Raw genomic sequence first — 16,701 nt, forward strand, 5'->3', positions numbered from 1 at the left:
TTGACACATAATTAAAAAAAAAAAGTACTTTATAGATCTGACCATTAAGCTAGATAATAAATAATTGTTCTTTAAAATCTCAAAATTTTAATTGCATTAGAAAAAAAAAATGAAATGATATGACCCTCTTTGCATCAACAAATGAGAATAGGAGTTTTCTATGAATCTAATTGGGGGAAATTCTTACCAAACAGACCTTATAAGACTTATCTTTAGTTTGGGTCAACGGCTTCTTTCATAGTAGTTCATATCAAGCGGCCCATTTAACTAAAGAAATGATCGAACTAGTACTAGTACTTGTTTAACTACCCTTTTATAGGAAAATAAGTAAAGACGCTTTCTTTCATTTTCTCTCTCTAAAAACTCTCAACTTTCTCTTTTTCTTCCTCTCTTTCTCTCTCTAAATTCAACTCCAACTCGACTATTCTTTCCTACCCTAACTCAGTATACCCTAGCTTTCAACTATTTTTACAACTTTACTCAACAATTACTGCTGAATTTCTAGGGTTTGTGTTAAATGGAGGTTTTCAAGCGAAATTAGGGCTTTTTTTACTTGGAATTCGTCAACTATAGATTTGTAATCAGTAAGCTAAAAAGGTTTGAAATTTATTGTTAGAATAAGTTTTTGGTGAAGTTCAAGTACCGAATTTGATGTTATTTCTACCATCCTTTGTTTTTTTGAAAATTAGGGGTGTGAAGAAATTGATGTGAGAGTTTGGGATCTGTATGGTGTTGGAGGAAAATTGGGGAATTCAATCTGAGATCCAGTGGATTTAGTGATAGAAGAACAAGTTGGAGTGGAAATTAGGGTTTTTTAGGTTGGAGATTTGCATGGGTATGTAGGGTTATTTCGAAAATGTTTTACTCGCAGTTTATTTTGGCTAAAAAAGGTCCACTTGGGACTATATGGATTGCTGCTCATTTGGAGAGGAAGTTGAGGAAAAATCAGGTGGCTGATACTGATATTGGCATCTCAGTTGGTTAGTACCCAAGTTTTAAATTCAGCTTATTTATTGCTTTTTGTTTCCTTAAATGGAGATTGCTGCAATTTATTTTCTTTACTTTGATACAAAGTCAAAGTTGTAGGTTAAAGAATAGTTATTTACTGTTAAGGTAGTTTAAAAGGCTCGATTTTCGAACTTCCATTTATGGTGGGGAAGGAAAATTGCACCTCTTGGGTAACACTATGGTTGAACTAAGTACTTCAATTTAGTAGGAGTTAGGAAACTTCAGAGAATAAGAAGAAGACAATAGTGTAGTAACCATGCCATTATGTGCATGAAAAACTACTGGAAGAACATACTAGATGATAGAGAACAATATATGAAGAAGAAAATAAGTATAAGTTAAGGTTGTCTTTGGTCATGAGATGCAAACTTAGCACAAAAGGTTATTCTGCATTTGCTTATCATTTGAAAATGTTATAAACTTATGGGCTATAGCCTTATAGGACCTATTATATGTAACACAAACGTGGGTATCATTGTTTGAAACCATGTGTTAAGCATAGTGAGTGAAAAAGGACCAAAATGGCAATACACATACACACAATTTCTGTATTAGTTATTAGGTCCGTCAATCTTACGACCAACTTTTATATCTAAATCAACAATTCCCACCTTATACACAAAGCGTTAAGCTATATAGTTATTTTATGACCTTAACACGAAATACATACATTTAAGGATTGTGAAGATCTTACGAGAACAACGTGTTTTGAGCCTTCGGGTCAAGTTTATGACTATCAAACAGGTAAGAAAAATACTAAGAAGGAATATAGAATTTAAAATTTAAAAACCAAATTTCCATTTGGTGTTTTCAACGAAATCATATTGGAATTGTAAGTAACATAGAAGCCATGTATTAAATATGATACAAAATGTGGATTAGTTAGGGTTACAATTTATTCTAAACACATGCTCGTTGAATCACAAATAAAATGCACCCTAGCTCTACTGGGAATAGCTTCTAATTTTGAAAATCATAGATGGAATTGGTGTTGGAAGTGTCATGTGTGCTCACTCTTTGTTGGACTGCAATACCTTTGTTCATTATTCTTTTGCTTTTCTTGCTCCTGGGTCGGAGATAATTTCTGAATGATGATTGGGCTTATTAGCTGATTTTTTTCTCTATTATACTCAACTTGTCTATTACAGATTCCATTCTTTCCCCTGATGTACCGATAGCACTTCGTTTATCTAGCCATCTTCTGCTTGGTGTGGTGAGGATATATTCCCGGAAGGTGAATTATTTGTTCCATGATTGCAGTGAAGCATTGCTTAAGGTAAAACAAGCTTTTCGCTCCACCGCAGTTGATCTACCACCGGAAGAATCCACTGCACCTTATCATTCCATTACATTGCCAGAGACTTTCGATCTGGATGATTTTGAGCTGCCAGATAGTGAATACTTTCAGGGGTTGGTTCTGAAATACTCAATTGTCCAATTATCGTATACAGTAATTACCAGACATAAACAAATGTATGGTCTCGGCATTCACCAGGTCTGAATGCCGTTTGGACTGTCTCCCATTAGAAATAAGCCTGATTGGGCGAGTCATAACTATGTGACCTCATATTTTTATTATGCATATGCCAGATGCTTATTACCATGCAACGAGTTCTTGTTGATGATAATTATTGTCTGTGGTGTATAATTTTTGCTATATTTGTAATAGTTACTTGCACTAATTTTTGTATATAGTACTCTAACTACAACCTTAACTTATGCAGTAACTATGTTGATCACCATGTCAGTACAAGGGAGCAGATTACTCTACAAGACACAATGGATGGTGTTGTCTACTCCACATCGCAGTTTGGACTGGATGGTTAGTATTATATGGCTAAATGATAAGCTCTAGTATGGATTATGATTCGTGTATGGCTTACCAATATTAATCCGTGTCCTTTTGTGTTCAGAGCGGTTTGGAGATGGTGATGCTTCGCAGATTGGCTTGGACCTTGATGAGGTAATTGTCTCATGCGTTATAGAAATGAGAATGAGGTTCCTTGGTTTGTCACTGTAAGAGTTACCCATTAGTCAACCCACTTACCTGGCGAGCCAAGTACAGAAGTAGTCTCATATTGCCTGGGAGAGTGTTTCGAGCCTCACTAATAGGTGGGAACTTGAGCTTGGTATGTATTTGGTCCGTTTTTGCGCTCATGGAGCATTCTCCTGGAACAAAAACTTTTGCCTATTGGGCTTGAATGTAGCCATCCACGCGCCAAAAATAGGGAACCATCTCTAGTTCCTATGCCTTGGGTTGTGAGAAATGACATAAGGTCGAATTGCAACTTGTTTTTAAGGGTGGGACAATGTGACAGTTGCACATCACTTAGGAGAACATTTGAGTCCTTGGTTATGGGTATGACATGTGAGCTCAATATTAGTAACTGTAAAGGCCTTTCGGTGGGCTCAAGAGTCTTTACCAAGAACAGAACCTTGTGACCATTGAGCTTCGGCCTTGGCGGCAAAAAACCATCAACTATATCCCCAAAAGAACTAGATTCCGTAAACAAAGAGGAAGAATGAAGGGAATATCTTATCGAGGCAATCATATTAGTTTCGGTAGATCAGGTATGTAATCGGTAATTGCTAGACCTTCAACTGTCACAAGTACTTATTTGGGGTTTCACTGAAATCCCTCTTCACCCCCATTAAACCCCATTTAGTGATCGGGCTAGGGTTCAGCTGACCTAACTAGACAGACTTCCAACCGTAATCCATTGCCAGAACTTAGTAAGACGTTGGAATGTTGTCGCATAAATGTACTTACTTCTAGATGTTTCAGTTTTTCTGAGATCCTTGTTCTGGTCTATATCCTGGTTGTGCAGCAGAATGAGTTTTCGATGTTTTATTTCTTAAACTATGAGTTTTTTATGTATTTTGTAAGTTTCAGTTTCTTCTCAAAGAGATCTGTTAATGGTTTGTTTTGGCTACAAATAGGAATTATTCTTGGAGAAGGTTTCTTCATCCCGAAATACTGCTGTCTTGGTGGAGATAGACGAGTAAGCTCTCTACACCTAAGCCAATTAACTGCATATAAGGCCCCTATTAAATTATTTCATTTGTGGGATGTTCCTTTATTTGTATTTACCACTCTTTCTCTTCTATTGATAACTATTTTTTTCACATCCAGTTAAAACTTAGTTTGTATGATTAGCATAGGCTTAATGGTGTAGTAGATCATTTTTTATGAAGTGTGATTTGGACCCAATATCTTTTAACCCTTTATGTGATTAATAGTTTCTTTTTCTGTTATGTATAATAAGCCCGTGAGTTTTGACACACAGTTATAGTAAGTGCTAGTGGTCCAGTAACACTAATTATACTTTTTCTGAACATTCAAATCCAAGCCTCAAAAGAATGTGCTTTATTTCATTTTATTATTATGGATAGAAATTGAATAAGTATTTATTATATTTGTTTCCACTGTTTAGTGTGGATCCTCAAGCATCTGGTCAAGCTATGACGCCATTCCCTGACATGGATATCGAAGATGAGGAAAATAAGTATGACGAGGATAGGACAGCTGAAGCTCCGGATGTCAACCTGACAGGTTGTAGTGGAGAGCAGATTGATTCGAACCTCCATGATCAAAAGATAGCTGATGAAAGGTCGAATGATTACATTGTTAGCTCATCAGATTTTCACAGTGCAGATGAAAATAAGGAAGTGGAATCTTCTGCTAAGAATAAGACTTTCGAGAGTGATGGTCTCCCAAGTGCAGAAAATGGGTCTCTCTCGGATGACCTGCAAGTAGTACAAGACAAGCAACAAGAAGATATTCCATCAACAACAGTGGCCACGGATCCCGCAACGTCAGATCTTGCTTCAATGCTTTCGCCCACTTCGGTTCTAGCTGAGCAAGTGAAACCCGTCTCTCCTGTATCAGAATGTTTAGATCGAACCTTAGCATCATCTGACAGTATTGAGAGAGCAGAAGCTTCTCATGATGGGAATGCAAGTCCTAGACTACCAAATGTTTCATCTCTTAACCAAACACATGCAGAGGGTGTAGAGCCCTATGTAACCTCTTCACCTTGCACTTTGGAGGAATCCCATGGTAAACCTCCCAAAAAGTGTGAAGCCGTTGATGTGAACACTGATCTTGATTGTCAGCCAATTTCAGAAGGTATGATGAAGGGTGATTGTGTTGTACACGAGAAGTCTGTCCCAGAAGCTTCAGTAGATCTTGTCAATGAGGGAGGCATAGATCTTCATGAACTTAAGAACGATGGGAAGGCTTGCACTGAAACAGAAAATGCTGAGGAGCATTCTCAGAACTTCATGCTTCGTCCATGCAATTCTCTTCCGACCCAATCTCTAGAAGAGGAGGATAAAAGTGAAAGAGGCCAAGATTCACCATCTGAAAGAGTTGAGCCAAGTCCATCACAGACAGTAGGAAGCAATGACACACTCCAAGCCTCTGGGAAATCCTCTGTACTTGAAGGTATGTGTGATTAACCTAGTTTTTCTAATATACCACTTTTTTTGTGACTTCTGTCTTTTTTTATTATTATCTTTTGATACTCCAGGTGATCAGTCAATTGGTGATAGTGAAACAATCTTAAAGGCGGACAATTTGACGGGGACCATTATCTCTGATGCCGTTGAAGTAGATTTTACCAAGTCCAATGAGCTTTTGGATGCAGACGTATCTAAAGATAATCACACAGAATCAGATTGTCCAGCAAGTTCAGATTTGCCAGCTCCAGAAATATTACTTTCAGCCCCTGAAGCAGAACCAGATGTACCTGGTGATTTACTAGTTGAGCCTAGTCATGGAAAAGATGTATCAACCGGGCTTGAAGGAAATTCTGATGGGTTAACTGTTTACAAAAGAAAACGTCGCGTGACTGAAACTACACCAATTTTACCAGATGAGAACACAACTAACCTTTCTGGCGAGACCCAACCTAAAAGAATTTTAGATTCTGTGCCTGATGATGATGATTTGTTGACATCTATCTTAGGTATAACCTGGTACTTCACTTTTGCCTTCTTCCAGGGGCCAAGCTAGTTGTTTTTAGCTTTCTACTCCTTCAAAAAAATTGCGCCTACTGTGTTAAATGTTGAACTAATATTTTGCTGATTCAGTTGGAAGAAAGTCTTCAATTCTGAAAATGAAACCTACTCCACAACCTGAAATACCACCTTCGAAACGACGGCGAGTGGCATCTCGGGCCAGTGCATCTAAGAGGAAGGTGCTCCTGGATGATACAATGGTCCTGCATGGAGAGTATGTGACTGTTTGTGTTTATTACTGATCATTGTATTTTTACATTTTACTCGCCTGCTTTATGCAAAGCTATATTTTGTGAGGAAAGGCCAGATTTTATTAGAAGTTCCAAATGGGCAAAATAATTAGAAATATAAATAAGTAACAAATTCTAAGGGGGCACACCAACACGTGTGGGTGTCGAAATCCAAAGACTGACGGTAGGAACTATCGCATCTAAGAATTAAGTCCTAGTTCATAATGATATTCTGAAAGCCAATCCCCTCAAGTTCCTCAAATTGAGATCCCACAGTTGTTCGTCTGTCCTTTTATAGTTCATACATTTCTTCAGAGCTTGCAAATCATCAGCTATCAGGACTAATAATAGTTTGTGCTGCACTTTGATGGAGAAGAAAGGTGAAGTAGTAAACACAAGGCAGTCACAATATTGTCACTAAAGATTTAAAGAAAAACATCTTGCCTGGCTCATCCCATTGCGAACAACTTGCAATTAGGAATCTGTAGTCCGCAGATTTTGGGTCAGTGCTTACAACTCATATGGCGTCAATGCCTGATGACTTGTCAAAAATACTATATAAGCTTGACTAATAGTACATGCTTGCAAGTTGCATCTGGCCCATCATATATTTTCGCGTTTTATGAGGTTAAACAGGGTATTATAGAGAACTTACCTATTTTAGTTATTTATTACATTTTGACCATTTCTCTTTGTAGCTTTTAGTGATCATTTTTGTGCTGATATTTCTTTTTTATATCTTTGGCTACAAAGTACAATACGACAGCAATTGACAAGTACTGAAGACATACGTCGTATGCGAAGGAAAGCGCCGTGTACCCGATCGGAAATTTGGATAATTCAGCAGAATTTATTAGAAGATGACATTTTCAATGAACCTTCATTTACTGGTGAGTTTTCCGTTCACACAACGTTGTGCCTCCGATAGTTCCCTGAGATATCCGAACTGTTATTACATCGTCTGTAGACCTTTGTCTACATCAGCTTAGGTGTTATATTGTTGGTTTTAGTGATTGTAAAGAGTAAGTCTAATGTTTGTATGCTGCTGCACCATTTAGTGTTGCTAGATCAGGGATAGCCTAGTCCTTCTTTGGCGCTTGAAAGCGTTAGTTTTCAAGCCCCGCATTTAGGTCTTCCTTCTTAAATGATGAAAATTGTGTTTCCTTATGTCACCAAGAACTATTAGCCTGTGCAAATGTTTGTTACTCCTGAGATTAGTTTCCATCATTTTGTGGTTCATCAGATGTTACATAATTTCCATTTTCTTTCTTCAGGTATGATTGCTGATCTGATTGATTTGCACAATGGAACATTTGATATTAGTGAAGTTAGGGTTTCGAACATCAATGCAACCAACACCGTTATGAAAGAAGCGGATGTGAATGAGATTTCTATAAGCACGGACATTATTGAAGAAGTTCATGTGGAAGGGACAAGTGAGCCCGTTGTTGTTGAGCATGATGGTTGCACACATGAACCTGCTGAAACTACTCCATTGCAGACGGAAAACCAGCTACATGTAGATCATCTCACTAATTCCGTTGCATGTGAAAGTCATGAAATGGGAGAACCTGCAACTGAGGTTACTCCTCTCGAGTTCACAAATGATGATAAACTGGGGGAAGCGTCTACCATGGAAGTAGAAGAAACAGGTAATTATGAGTTACGGTAACATTTGCTTTATGATGAATTTATTTCTGCAAATAATTCTCACATTTCCTCTTTTCCCAATATTGATTTGTTTCCCGTGTGTATAAAGGTAATGGAGAAGTACTAATGCAAGAACTGAACAAAGAAGAGTTGCTAGTAGCTGAAGGAGCATCTATAGAAAAGGAAGATTCTTGCCTCCAAGAATGTGAAAATGGTGGTTTAATTGAGGTGGTGCCACCAAACATCCCACAAGAAGATCAAATTAATATGGAAGAGGGTTCCTCCACCCTCGCGAATACTACTCTGCTGATCGACTCTTCACTGGAAAATGGTATCTACGTGGCGACTGATGCTTCAGATCCTGTTAATTGTGAAAATCCTCCCTCTGATAATGTATCAACCCATCTGTCTGTTGAAACTAATGACCATGGTGAAGATGAAATCAAAGATAGTGAGCTTGAGCCTCTGAGAGAAAATGAGAATATGACTGAAATTGTGAAAGATGATGGGGGGAATTATGAAGAGTCTGAAAGGGATTCTCTGTGTCCACTAGAAAATAATGGAAATGTGGCAAATATTCACCTTGACGAAGGAGAAAATACAGGCAATCAGGAAGCTAACCTAGACACAGTAAGTACACCAATAGACAAAGCTACGAGATATCATGTTCTAGGCTTTAGGTTCATTCTGATCCTTCTCATTAAGATGTCTATTTTACTGAAACTTTCTCCTTTTCAACTTCCATATTTTACGCACAAATTCCTATAAGATGTATGCGTTGATTCCTGATTAAGTTTGTTTATGAAAAGTTTATCTAACTATATTAGTGTTGGAATGGTTTTCTTCTATGTTTTTATTGACTATGTTTACTTTTATTTTTGGTGCAGGACTTCGGAAACACAATGGGCGAGCACGACACAGGTTTTTCTTTCCCCCTTTTTCCTATGTGATTATGCATTTATATTACTTCTGTGAACTCTTTTCATGAAAGCAATTGTAAGATCATCATTTTACTAGATGCTTATTGTAAGGTTACACCATCATCAGTGCAAGCTGTTAATGACTTTTATATTGAATATGAATCATTAGGGAGATTTTACTAATTACCTAACTCATCAGGTTCTTCAAAATTCTTTTGCCAAATTAATTAATCTCTTTCAGAAGCATGTGGAATTAATGTGGTCTTTTTACCTTTTTGTCAGGGAAGTACTTTTATTGTTCAGTATTTCCAATAGTTAGTTCCTTACATGAAATGGCTTTGTGCAGAGTTTCTGAACTTTGATGACGACGAAGTAGCTGACGAAGAGGAGGACAATGGCATGCCTAGTACTGACGAGGCTCGCTTGCTTGAGAATAGTGGATGGTCTTCGAGGACTAGGTTTGTATATCGTGATTAATATATTTTCAATGTGTGGTACATTTTTTTTTGGTCAAGAAAGCAAGTCCTTGTGATCAATTATGTCTCTTCTCCACCATTTTACTCGTGTAGGAGCTTTTTAATCTGTCGAAATCACTTCGCTTTTTCTCATAATCCTTTTTTCTGGAGTGTGGCAGGGCTGTCGCGAAGTACATGCAAACTTTGTTTGACAAAGAAACTGGACAAGGCAAAAAGGGCATTCCCGTGAACAACCTTTTGTCTGGTAAAACGAAAAAGGAGGCATCAAGGATGTTTTTCGAGACGTTGGTATGTCTTTTAATCTTTTTAACCCCTACTTACCATCAACCATATTTTCGTTGATAATGGACGAATTTAGAACGAGTTCTAACAAGATTAGACCATTCAATTGGTGAACGAACTTCATAATTTATTCTATATGATATCACTTTAAGTCTTATCTTCTTGGTGAACTATTTTCTAGAAATTATTCTGCAAGTGGTTTCTCTTTCTCGGACTTTTGTACTGTCGTACTGTCAAGGACGGCAACAAGAATTAGTTATACATTTTTATCGATGACAAGAATGTTTGTTTTATTATCTTACGCAGGTTTTAAAGACGAGGGATTATATCCATGTAGAACAAGAGAATCCATTCGGTAATATCAACGTTAAGCCTAGAGCGAAGCTTATGAAATCAGACTTCTGATCAATCTTCTAGAAGAAGGGGGCATACACAACAAATAGCAGAAAATTACCATTGTAGTTTTACTAGGCTAATACCCGATTCCACTATTTTCGACTGTTGTTGAATTATTATTCTCTCTAGGTTATGACTTTTATCTTTTTGGGTGTCTTCTGTTAATTATGTAGTTGATAGATTAACATGCAGTGGAGTCAGAGCTAGGGCATTTGTATCACTCACTCTCTGATTATAATCCTCCATTGTGTATATACATATCTGTAAAATCAGTCTGTCTTAAAATTTGATGGAGGCAATGTTATTGTTATGTATTTTTTGTGAATTCGCTTATTCTATTTCTTGATCTTGGTTGATGTTCTCTTTTCTTCCTTTTCTTTATAGAGAATTTTAAATAGGCGTATAAAATCTAATCTTGGCCCCAACGTGTTTGGTTATTTTATATCCGACTCGAATAGATTCAAAATCTTCATAAATCAATGAGTACTCACAAAATAAATGAAGATAGAAGAAGAAAGTTAATTTGAACAGATCTCCAGACTATATACAAGATAGTTTTTTCCTGGACCCTGCTTGTACATACTTAATTAGCTTCATTCTCAAATTTTTTCAAGTGGTCTATTTTCTATATATAGAGAGAGAGATTGAAATCCAAAATCTTTTACATTGGTTTTTTTGTTTATATAAATACAACATAAAAGAAACTAAGAGGAGGAAGAGCTCTCATCATCCGAGGAGCTATAATGTTGTCGGGCTTGGAATATCGGGAGCACTGGTGGCTGCATTGGATTCACAGGAACTGGAAGTTGACGAGCTGAGCTTACTGTAGTCCGTTCGTTGATCTTCCCGACTTCCTTACAAACACGATCCAGAACCGAAAGAACATCCCTTACTACCATGAAAATTCTGAAAGGATGAGCTTCTTCTTTTGCCGAGTTCCCATGGAAATATTCTGTTATCTCTTTCACTAGTGAGAGAGCAACACTTTCTTGTGCTTGAATCCTTATAATCTCTTCTTCTGCTTTCTTCAAGAAAGTATTCATCGATTCGGAGAACCTTTTACTACTCTCATTCGAACCCGTTGTCTCATTCAATCTCACAACTTCACTAATATTTGAGAGTCCTCTAGCAAGTTTTGAGACATCATTGCTGAGAACTTCAGAATCCATCGCAGCAGACTTCCTCACACTTGCCAGTTCCCCGCTCAGGCCGGAAACAACTTGTAAACCGAGCTTTCTTAATTCAACTTCGTTTGGGAAATTCGTTTGTGTATTTGGGATCTGTTTCGAACCAGAAAGACGAGATCCTTCTGCTCTTATAATTTCTTGCACGACAAAATGCAGTAGAGTAGTTTTCCCATCAGTACCTTTGACATCTGCCAGTTTGAGTAGAGTGTCAAGTTTGAAAGCATGAGCATCACCACGGTTAGTCCCAACATTCATTCGGTTACCAGTCTTTAGTACGGCTTCTAGAAGCTTTAGAAACATCCGGCTGTTTCGAAGTTCCTCGCAAGCAGCCTGAGAAACAAACAATTTGAGAAGTTAGTGCCCGAAAAAAGACTACTTTAACTATAAAGAATAGTTTGGTAGAATTGGAGAAAAGTAGCAGCTCCATGCCTGAGCCATACATGTGGTCCAGACGAACAATGGGTTGTGGGCATAGGAAGATCGTGCCAGCTTAATAATTTCGACCTATGGTAGACCTCGTTTTTTGTTATATAGATCAATCACTAAAGTACATTGGAATTCCTAAATGCATCACATGGATATAATAGCATCCCACCTACTAGTATAATCTGTCACTCGACATATAGAATGTCACTATCACCTACTTTACTTCTCATATTGTATTGTTGAAAACTAGAACTTCTAGTGCTAGCTTCCTAGTGACATCCACAAAAAAACTTCTAAAATAACAGGCATACTAGTTTCAGCAGTAGAATGAGAAGTTGGATAAGATAACATTATAAACAAATAAGGAAAGCTACTCACTTCAAGAGTTTCGAAAGACTTTCTGAGGTACTCAACCTCTGAATCGAAATTGGCAATGTAAAGTAACGCACTAACTCTCTTAAAAGCAAAAGGGACATCAATGAGTGCCTTGAGAAATCTCTCGGCTGTTCCAAGCTTAAATGGGGAGTCGTCTGTGTACTCTTTCAGTTTACGTTCTTCCTCTTTTGTTGGAGCCATCTTTAGTAAACTTTCAAGAAGATCTGTTCCTAAGGTATCTGTGTTACCTGTTCACAAAAATGAAAGTTAGTGCCGAAACTAGCACGTCTACACAATATACAAGGGAAGTAACCATTCCAAATTCCATACAATACGAACTAAAGATAATTTTATCATGGCCATTAACATCAAAATCGTTCAATGAAACACCAACGACGTCTATTGACCACTCCTGCTAAAACATAAATCCTCTGTAAATATCTATGCAACTCTAGACAATTTTTTGAAAGGTCAAGTTGATCCAACTTTTGCTTCAAGCAGAGAATATTCCTATAACTTCGACAGAATGAGCATCAGTTATGTCGTTCTTTCATTCTTCATGTACTATCATAAAAAAATTCGTTGGTGTCGTGCCACTCACTCAGCAATTGGATAGAGTCTTGCTATGCACCACGAAACAGTTCAAAGTGAATCTATAAAAGAGAAAAGCTTAAAAAACAAATTTCCGTTAACTAAAAGGACGGGCCAGCAGAAGAGCTTTACAGTTAGAATTCCACATCTGCTTTTTTTTTTCAGCTCCACCCCTCGGAGAATAAGAAGTCAAAGATGACTTATATGAAATGAATTTTCGTACTTTTATCATTCAACAAGGTGTTATAGCTCAGAAGTGTTCTCAAGCTCAGCCGGACAGATCAAACTAATATCATAATAGATTATTATCTGATATTGCTCAAAGAAAATTAGTAAGAAATAACATATTATCAAACTACAATTCGGAATTGTCGGAATCTAAAAGTCAATATGAGAAACACAAATAATTAGTACATCAAAAGGCATAAAAGAAAAGGAAAAGGAATACGATGCATCGTTATGTGAAATCAAAAGATTACTCAAGAACTTACAAATCAACTAAAACTTCAAAAGAGACTATTAAAGTTATTACCTTCCAAAAGTGCTTCACAAACCTCATCAATGGTCACATTGAGAGCTCTTAACAAAATTGCAATATTCTGCGACTTTTTGGGATCAAGAACTCTGTTCTCCTGATTTGGGGAAGGAAGAGCAGGTTTCCGAAAACCCTCATTCTGATTTGGATTCCCATTATTGACGACGAATAAAGTCTCAATCATCTCCTCATTCAGTCTGAAATAAACCCAAATTTCAACAAACTTTAGTGACATTCATCATTATACCCATACTAAGACAAAGATCTGAGATAGTAAAATTCAATTCTAACAACAAAAATCGAATCAGATCCATATTTGAGATGATACCCATCAATTCAATCAACAAAAGATCAAATAAAGATGAATAATTTATCATAATTCACATAAGAAATAAAAGGGAGAAAAGAGGGAAAAGTGAAGGGGACAATAATAATACTCAAAAATCTTACTGAAAAGAGCTTGATTTTAGCTGATCCCACACCATTGCTCTATCAGAGCTTGCCCTAACTTTATCCCAATGTAAAGGCTTTAATTTTGGTTTTGGGGTTTCAACACTTTCTGATGATAATTCAACTGGAGAAACTCCAGTAGTTTGGTTCTGGAACAGAACTGATCTAGATGGAGTAATAAGAACTGGTGGTCTAGACATTTCTTGTTCATGGATCTGAACCCTAGAAACTTGGGATTCCCAATAACCAGGTGGTGGTGGTGGTGGTGGGACAGGCGGTGGAACAGATGCTGGATACCTAAAAACACCATTATGTAGGTTTCTCTCACTAGAAATGTTAGAATGTGGGTTTCTCTGAAAATTTCTCTCTGGAGGGGAAGAAGGTGGAGAAGGTGATGGGGGTTTTCTTTTTGGTGGTGATGGAGTCATTGGACGAGGCGGCGGTGGTGGTGGTGGTGGTGGAGGTAGAGTAGTAACAAAATCATGAGCAGATTTAGTAATTGAACTACTTGAACTTCGTTGAGAATGACTATTAGTAATGGAATTACTTGGGGAGATAGAATTTGAAGTTGGATCATCAGAATGACTACTTGAATTCGAACTTTTACTTCTTCCCCAAAGATTCACAGTTGCAGCAGTAGCTGAAAAAACCCTTCTTGAATCAGATCCAATTGTACCCAAACTTTCTTTCTCACCGGAAGATCCTCTCGGAGAGTAAAATTCCTCATCACCACCATCTACTCCTCGATTACCCACTTCAGCATTTTCAAATTCTCGACTGAAAGTTTGTCTAGATAGTTTAGGAAGTGGACGAAGTTCAGGGGAATCAAGTTTCTGATACGGAGACGAATTAGCATCGGAGCTACCATTGTTACCGGAATTAACACTACCGCCGATTCCATGAGAATTTACAAGTGTACCCAGATAGAGAAATTCAGAGCTGTTATTGGAAACACCAGGTGGGAGTCTGGGTATTTTCCTAACGACATTGGAAGTTGAAGAATGAGGATTATTGTTCGCCGGAAACAAACGATGGCTATCGGATCTGGAAGTTTTTGAATCGGTGGTTGTATAACTTCGGCGTTTATAAATGAGAAGGACAATAGAGATGATGAAAGCAGTTGAGAAGAGAGAGAGAATTACAGCAATGGCAACAAATTTAGGGGAAGTGGGGTTTTTATGGGGTGGTTGAGGAAAGATTAGGGCAGAAATGTTAGCCGGAAAAGTTGCAGAAGAAGCTGAAGAAGTAGGAGGAGGAGGTGGTGGTGGTGAAGATGGGACAGATGGGAAAAAAGGTTGATTTGGTGGGGTTAATGAAGAAAATGGGTATTTGGGTTCAGGTGGTGAATGATCAGGTTCTTGGTCTGGGGAAGAAGAATCAGAAGAATCAGAAGATGGAGGTTGAGTTGGAGGTGAAGAACTTTCCGGGAAGAAAGGTTGATGGAGGATCCGACGGTGGCGGGGAAGAACGACGGTGGAGGAGGAGATTAACTGGATAGATGAACAGGACAACAAAAGAAGAAGGAAGATGAAGAAGTTATGCATTGTTAATAATAGGTTTGAAGTTTGTCTCTCTAGTTTCTTTCTCTCTCTAGTTTCTCTCCCTCTCTAGTAGAGAGAGAGAGTTGAGATTTGCAGAGAGAGTGATAGATGGGTGGTTTTTATGAAACAAAACTGTGTGCTTTGATGAAAGAGAGAGAGAGAGAGAGAGAGAGAAGAAAGATTAAATCTTTGGATGGAGGAGAACATGAATGAGAGTGAAAGTAAGGAAGGGGGGTGGGGTTGTTTTGTTTCTTCTATGAGATGATGGTATTCTAGATACAGAGAAGATCAACTATGTTTTTGAGTTTTAGAGAGAGAGAGAGAAAGTAGAAAGGGATTGGGTTAAAAGTGTGGTTTTCTACTTGTTGTTGTATACACACACAGTGAAATGGTTGAAAACAAGCAAGCAGCTGCAGATAAGAGAGAGAAAGTAGAGAGAGAAAGGAGAGAGAGAGAGGAGGGGGATAAATTCTCACCACCATTAACAAGAGAAAATGGAAACTAGCTAGAAATGTGAAAATGAGAGGTAAAAAATGAGGGGTGAAGAAGAAGAAGAAGGGGGTAAATTAATTTGGAGTAAAGGGTAAAAGTTAGATAGTAGAAGATAAAAAATCATTAATAAATTATCTGACAGCCAGAAACAAATTTAAATCATTGTTTGTGTTCATTAGGTATATCATTATTTTAATAGAAGCTATCAAATTTGGTTAGAATTATAATGTTATCCTTGGAAGAGAGTAGTGGTGGGAATCGGTCCCTGGTCGATGTCGGACTCTAAAACTTCACCGGATCGGTCGACTCGGACATAAAATGTTGGTGACCACTTATTTATTCGGACGGTTACTTTCAAGAATTGTTTGTCCATTGACCGTCCAAGACCGTTTATTTTATCGGGCCCGTCGGACTCCGAACGGTCTCGGTTCAAGTTTTCCAATAACAATTTCCAAAAACTTATAACTTCATTTTTCATCCGTGTGAAGCAAACAAATATGAATCGAACCAGTAAGTATGAATGAAACAAGTAAGTAACTAAGTGTGAATGGAACCAGTAAGGACTAAAGATTCAGAGAAAAACATAACACAAAGTTACGTAGACCTTCGTAGTACGACGCTCAATGCAAAACTTCGAATATATGGAGAGATTCAAAGAGAGAGAACGATATAAATGGGGAGGAAAAGAACTAAAATGATCAGAGATTATGCTCTAGATGGACAAATCAGAGAGAGATAGTCTCGAGCCTTGTACCCGACAACCGTTCAGGTTAGGAATTTATTACTCACTTTCTTGGACCTTGGAAGAAAAGAGAGGAAAAGAGAATTAGGGTTACTCAGGGGGTATTTATAAAAAATTGGGCTTTGGGGTCTGTTTGGTCTTCTATATCCAACGACCATCATAAGTCTATAAAATCCAACGGTCTATAACCTTTGAAAATGAAGATGGGTTTATTCGGTCACTAGTAACTGTCAGGTATTTGGAAGTTGGTCGGTCGGTTAGTGGGAGGTCAGCAGACTTAAAATTTTGATCGTAGAATTGGGCTTTGGGGTCTGTTTGGTCTTCTATATCCAACGACCATCATAAGTTTATAAAATCCAACGGTCTATAACTTTTGAA

The 16,701-nt window shown here is 37.7% G+C and overlaps 2 protein-coding genes across 3 annotated transcripts; one reads left to right on the plus strand and one right to left on the minus strand.

Annotated features, from left to right (window-relative positions):
• The first annotated feature begins 237 nt into the window (after positions 1–237).
• On the plus strand, positions 238–10,309 carry SYN4 (sister chromatid cohesion 1 protein 4). 2 transcript variants are annotated; one of them, XM_086655211.1, is made up of 16 exons: positions 238–584; positions 690–980; positions 2,157–2,418; positions 2,733–2,830; positions 2,922–2,971; positions 3,949–4,010; positions 4,443–5,455; positions 5,541–5,978; positions 6,103–6,244; positions 7,014–7,150; positions 7,535–7,912; positions 8,020–8,540; positions 8,798–8,831; positions 9,177–9,288; positions 9,465–9,594; positions 9,895–10,309. In XM_086655211.1, the coding sequence occupies exons 2-16, from the start codon at positions 857–859 to the stop codon at positions 9,991–9,993; spliced, it is 3,600 nt and encodes a 1,199-aa protein (XP_086511337.1). In that variant the 5' UTR covers positions 238–584; positions 690–856; the 3' UTR covers positions 9,994–10,309. The 2 variants fall into 2 exon arrangements, with proteins under 2 accessions (XP_086511337.1, XP_086511338.1); XM_086655212.1 differs by having other exon boundaries at positions 276–597.
• Positions 10,310–10,356: 47 nt separating this feature from the next.
• AFH1 (formin homology 1) lies at positions 10,357–15,774 on the minus strand. The gene is made up of 4 exons (XM_086655213.1): positions 13,549–15,774; positions 13,096–13,295; positions 11,976–12,220; positions 10,357–11,501 (listed from the first exon to the last, which is right to left on the minus strand). Exons 1-4 carry the CDS (start codon positions 15,090–15,092, stop codon positions 10,689–10,691), a joined length of 2,802 nt encoding a protein of 933 aa, XP_086511339.1. The 5' UTR covers positions 15,093–15,774; the 3' UTR covers positions 10,357–10,688.
• Between the last annotated feature and the right edge of the window lie 927 nt (positions 15,775–16,701).

Source organism: Eschscholzia californica, unplaced genomic scaffold (assembly GCF_041429995.1).
Source record: "Eschscholzia californica isolate CP2 unplaced genomic scaffold, dmEscCali1.0.p SCAF_1, whole genome shotgun sequence".
NCBI lineage: Eukaryota > Viridiplantae > Streptophyta > Magnoliopsida > Ranunculales > Papaveraceae > Eschscholzia > Eschscholzia californica.

What these genes read in the sequence shown, in the direction of transcription:
- SYN4 (XM_086655211.1), top strand. Translation starts at nt 857, where the DNA reads ATGTTTTACTCGCAGTTTATTTTGGCTAAAAAAGGTCCACTTGGGACT. An exon ending in TGATATTGGCATCTCAGTTG is followed by an intron (nt 981 to 2,156) that starts GTTAGTACCCAA and finishes TGTCTATTACAG; the next exon opens with ATTCCATTCTTTCCCCTGAT. An exon ending in GGATGTTTTTCGAGACGTTG is followed by an intron (nt 9,595 to 9,894) that starts GTATGTCTTTTA and finishes TATCTTACGCAG; the next exon opens with GTTTTAAAGACGAGGGATTA.
- AFH1 (XM_086655213.1), bottom strand. Translation starts at nt 15,092, where the DNA reads ATGCATAACTTCTTCATCTTCCTTCTTCTTTTGTTGTCCTGTTCATCT. An exon ending in CTAAAATCAAGCTCTTTTCA is followed by an intron (nt 13,296 to 13,548) that starts GTAAGATTTTTG and finishes GGTTTATTTCAG; the next exon opens with ACTGAATGAGGAGATGATTG. An exon ending in TTGTGAAGCACTTTTGGAAG is followed by an intron (nt 12,221 to 13,095) that starts GTAATAACTTTA and finishes TTTTGTGAACAG; the next exon opens with GTAACACAGATACCTTAGGA.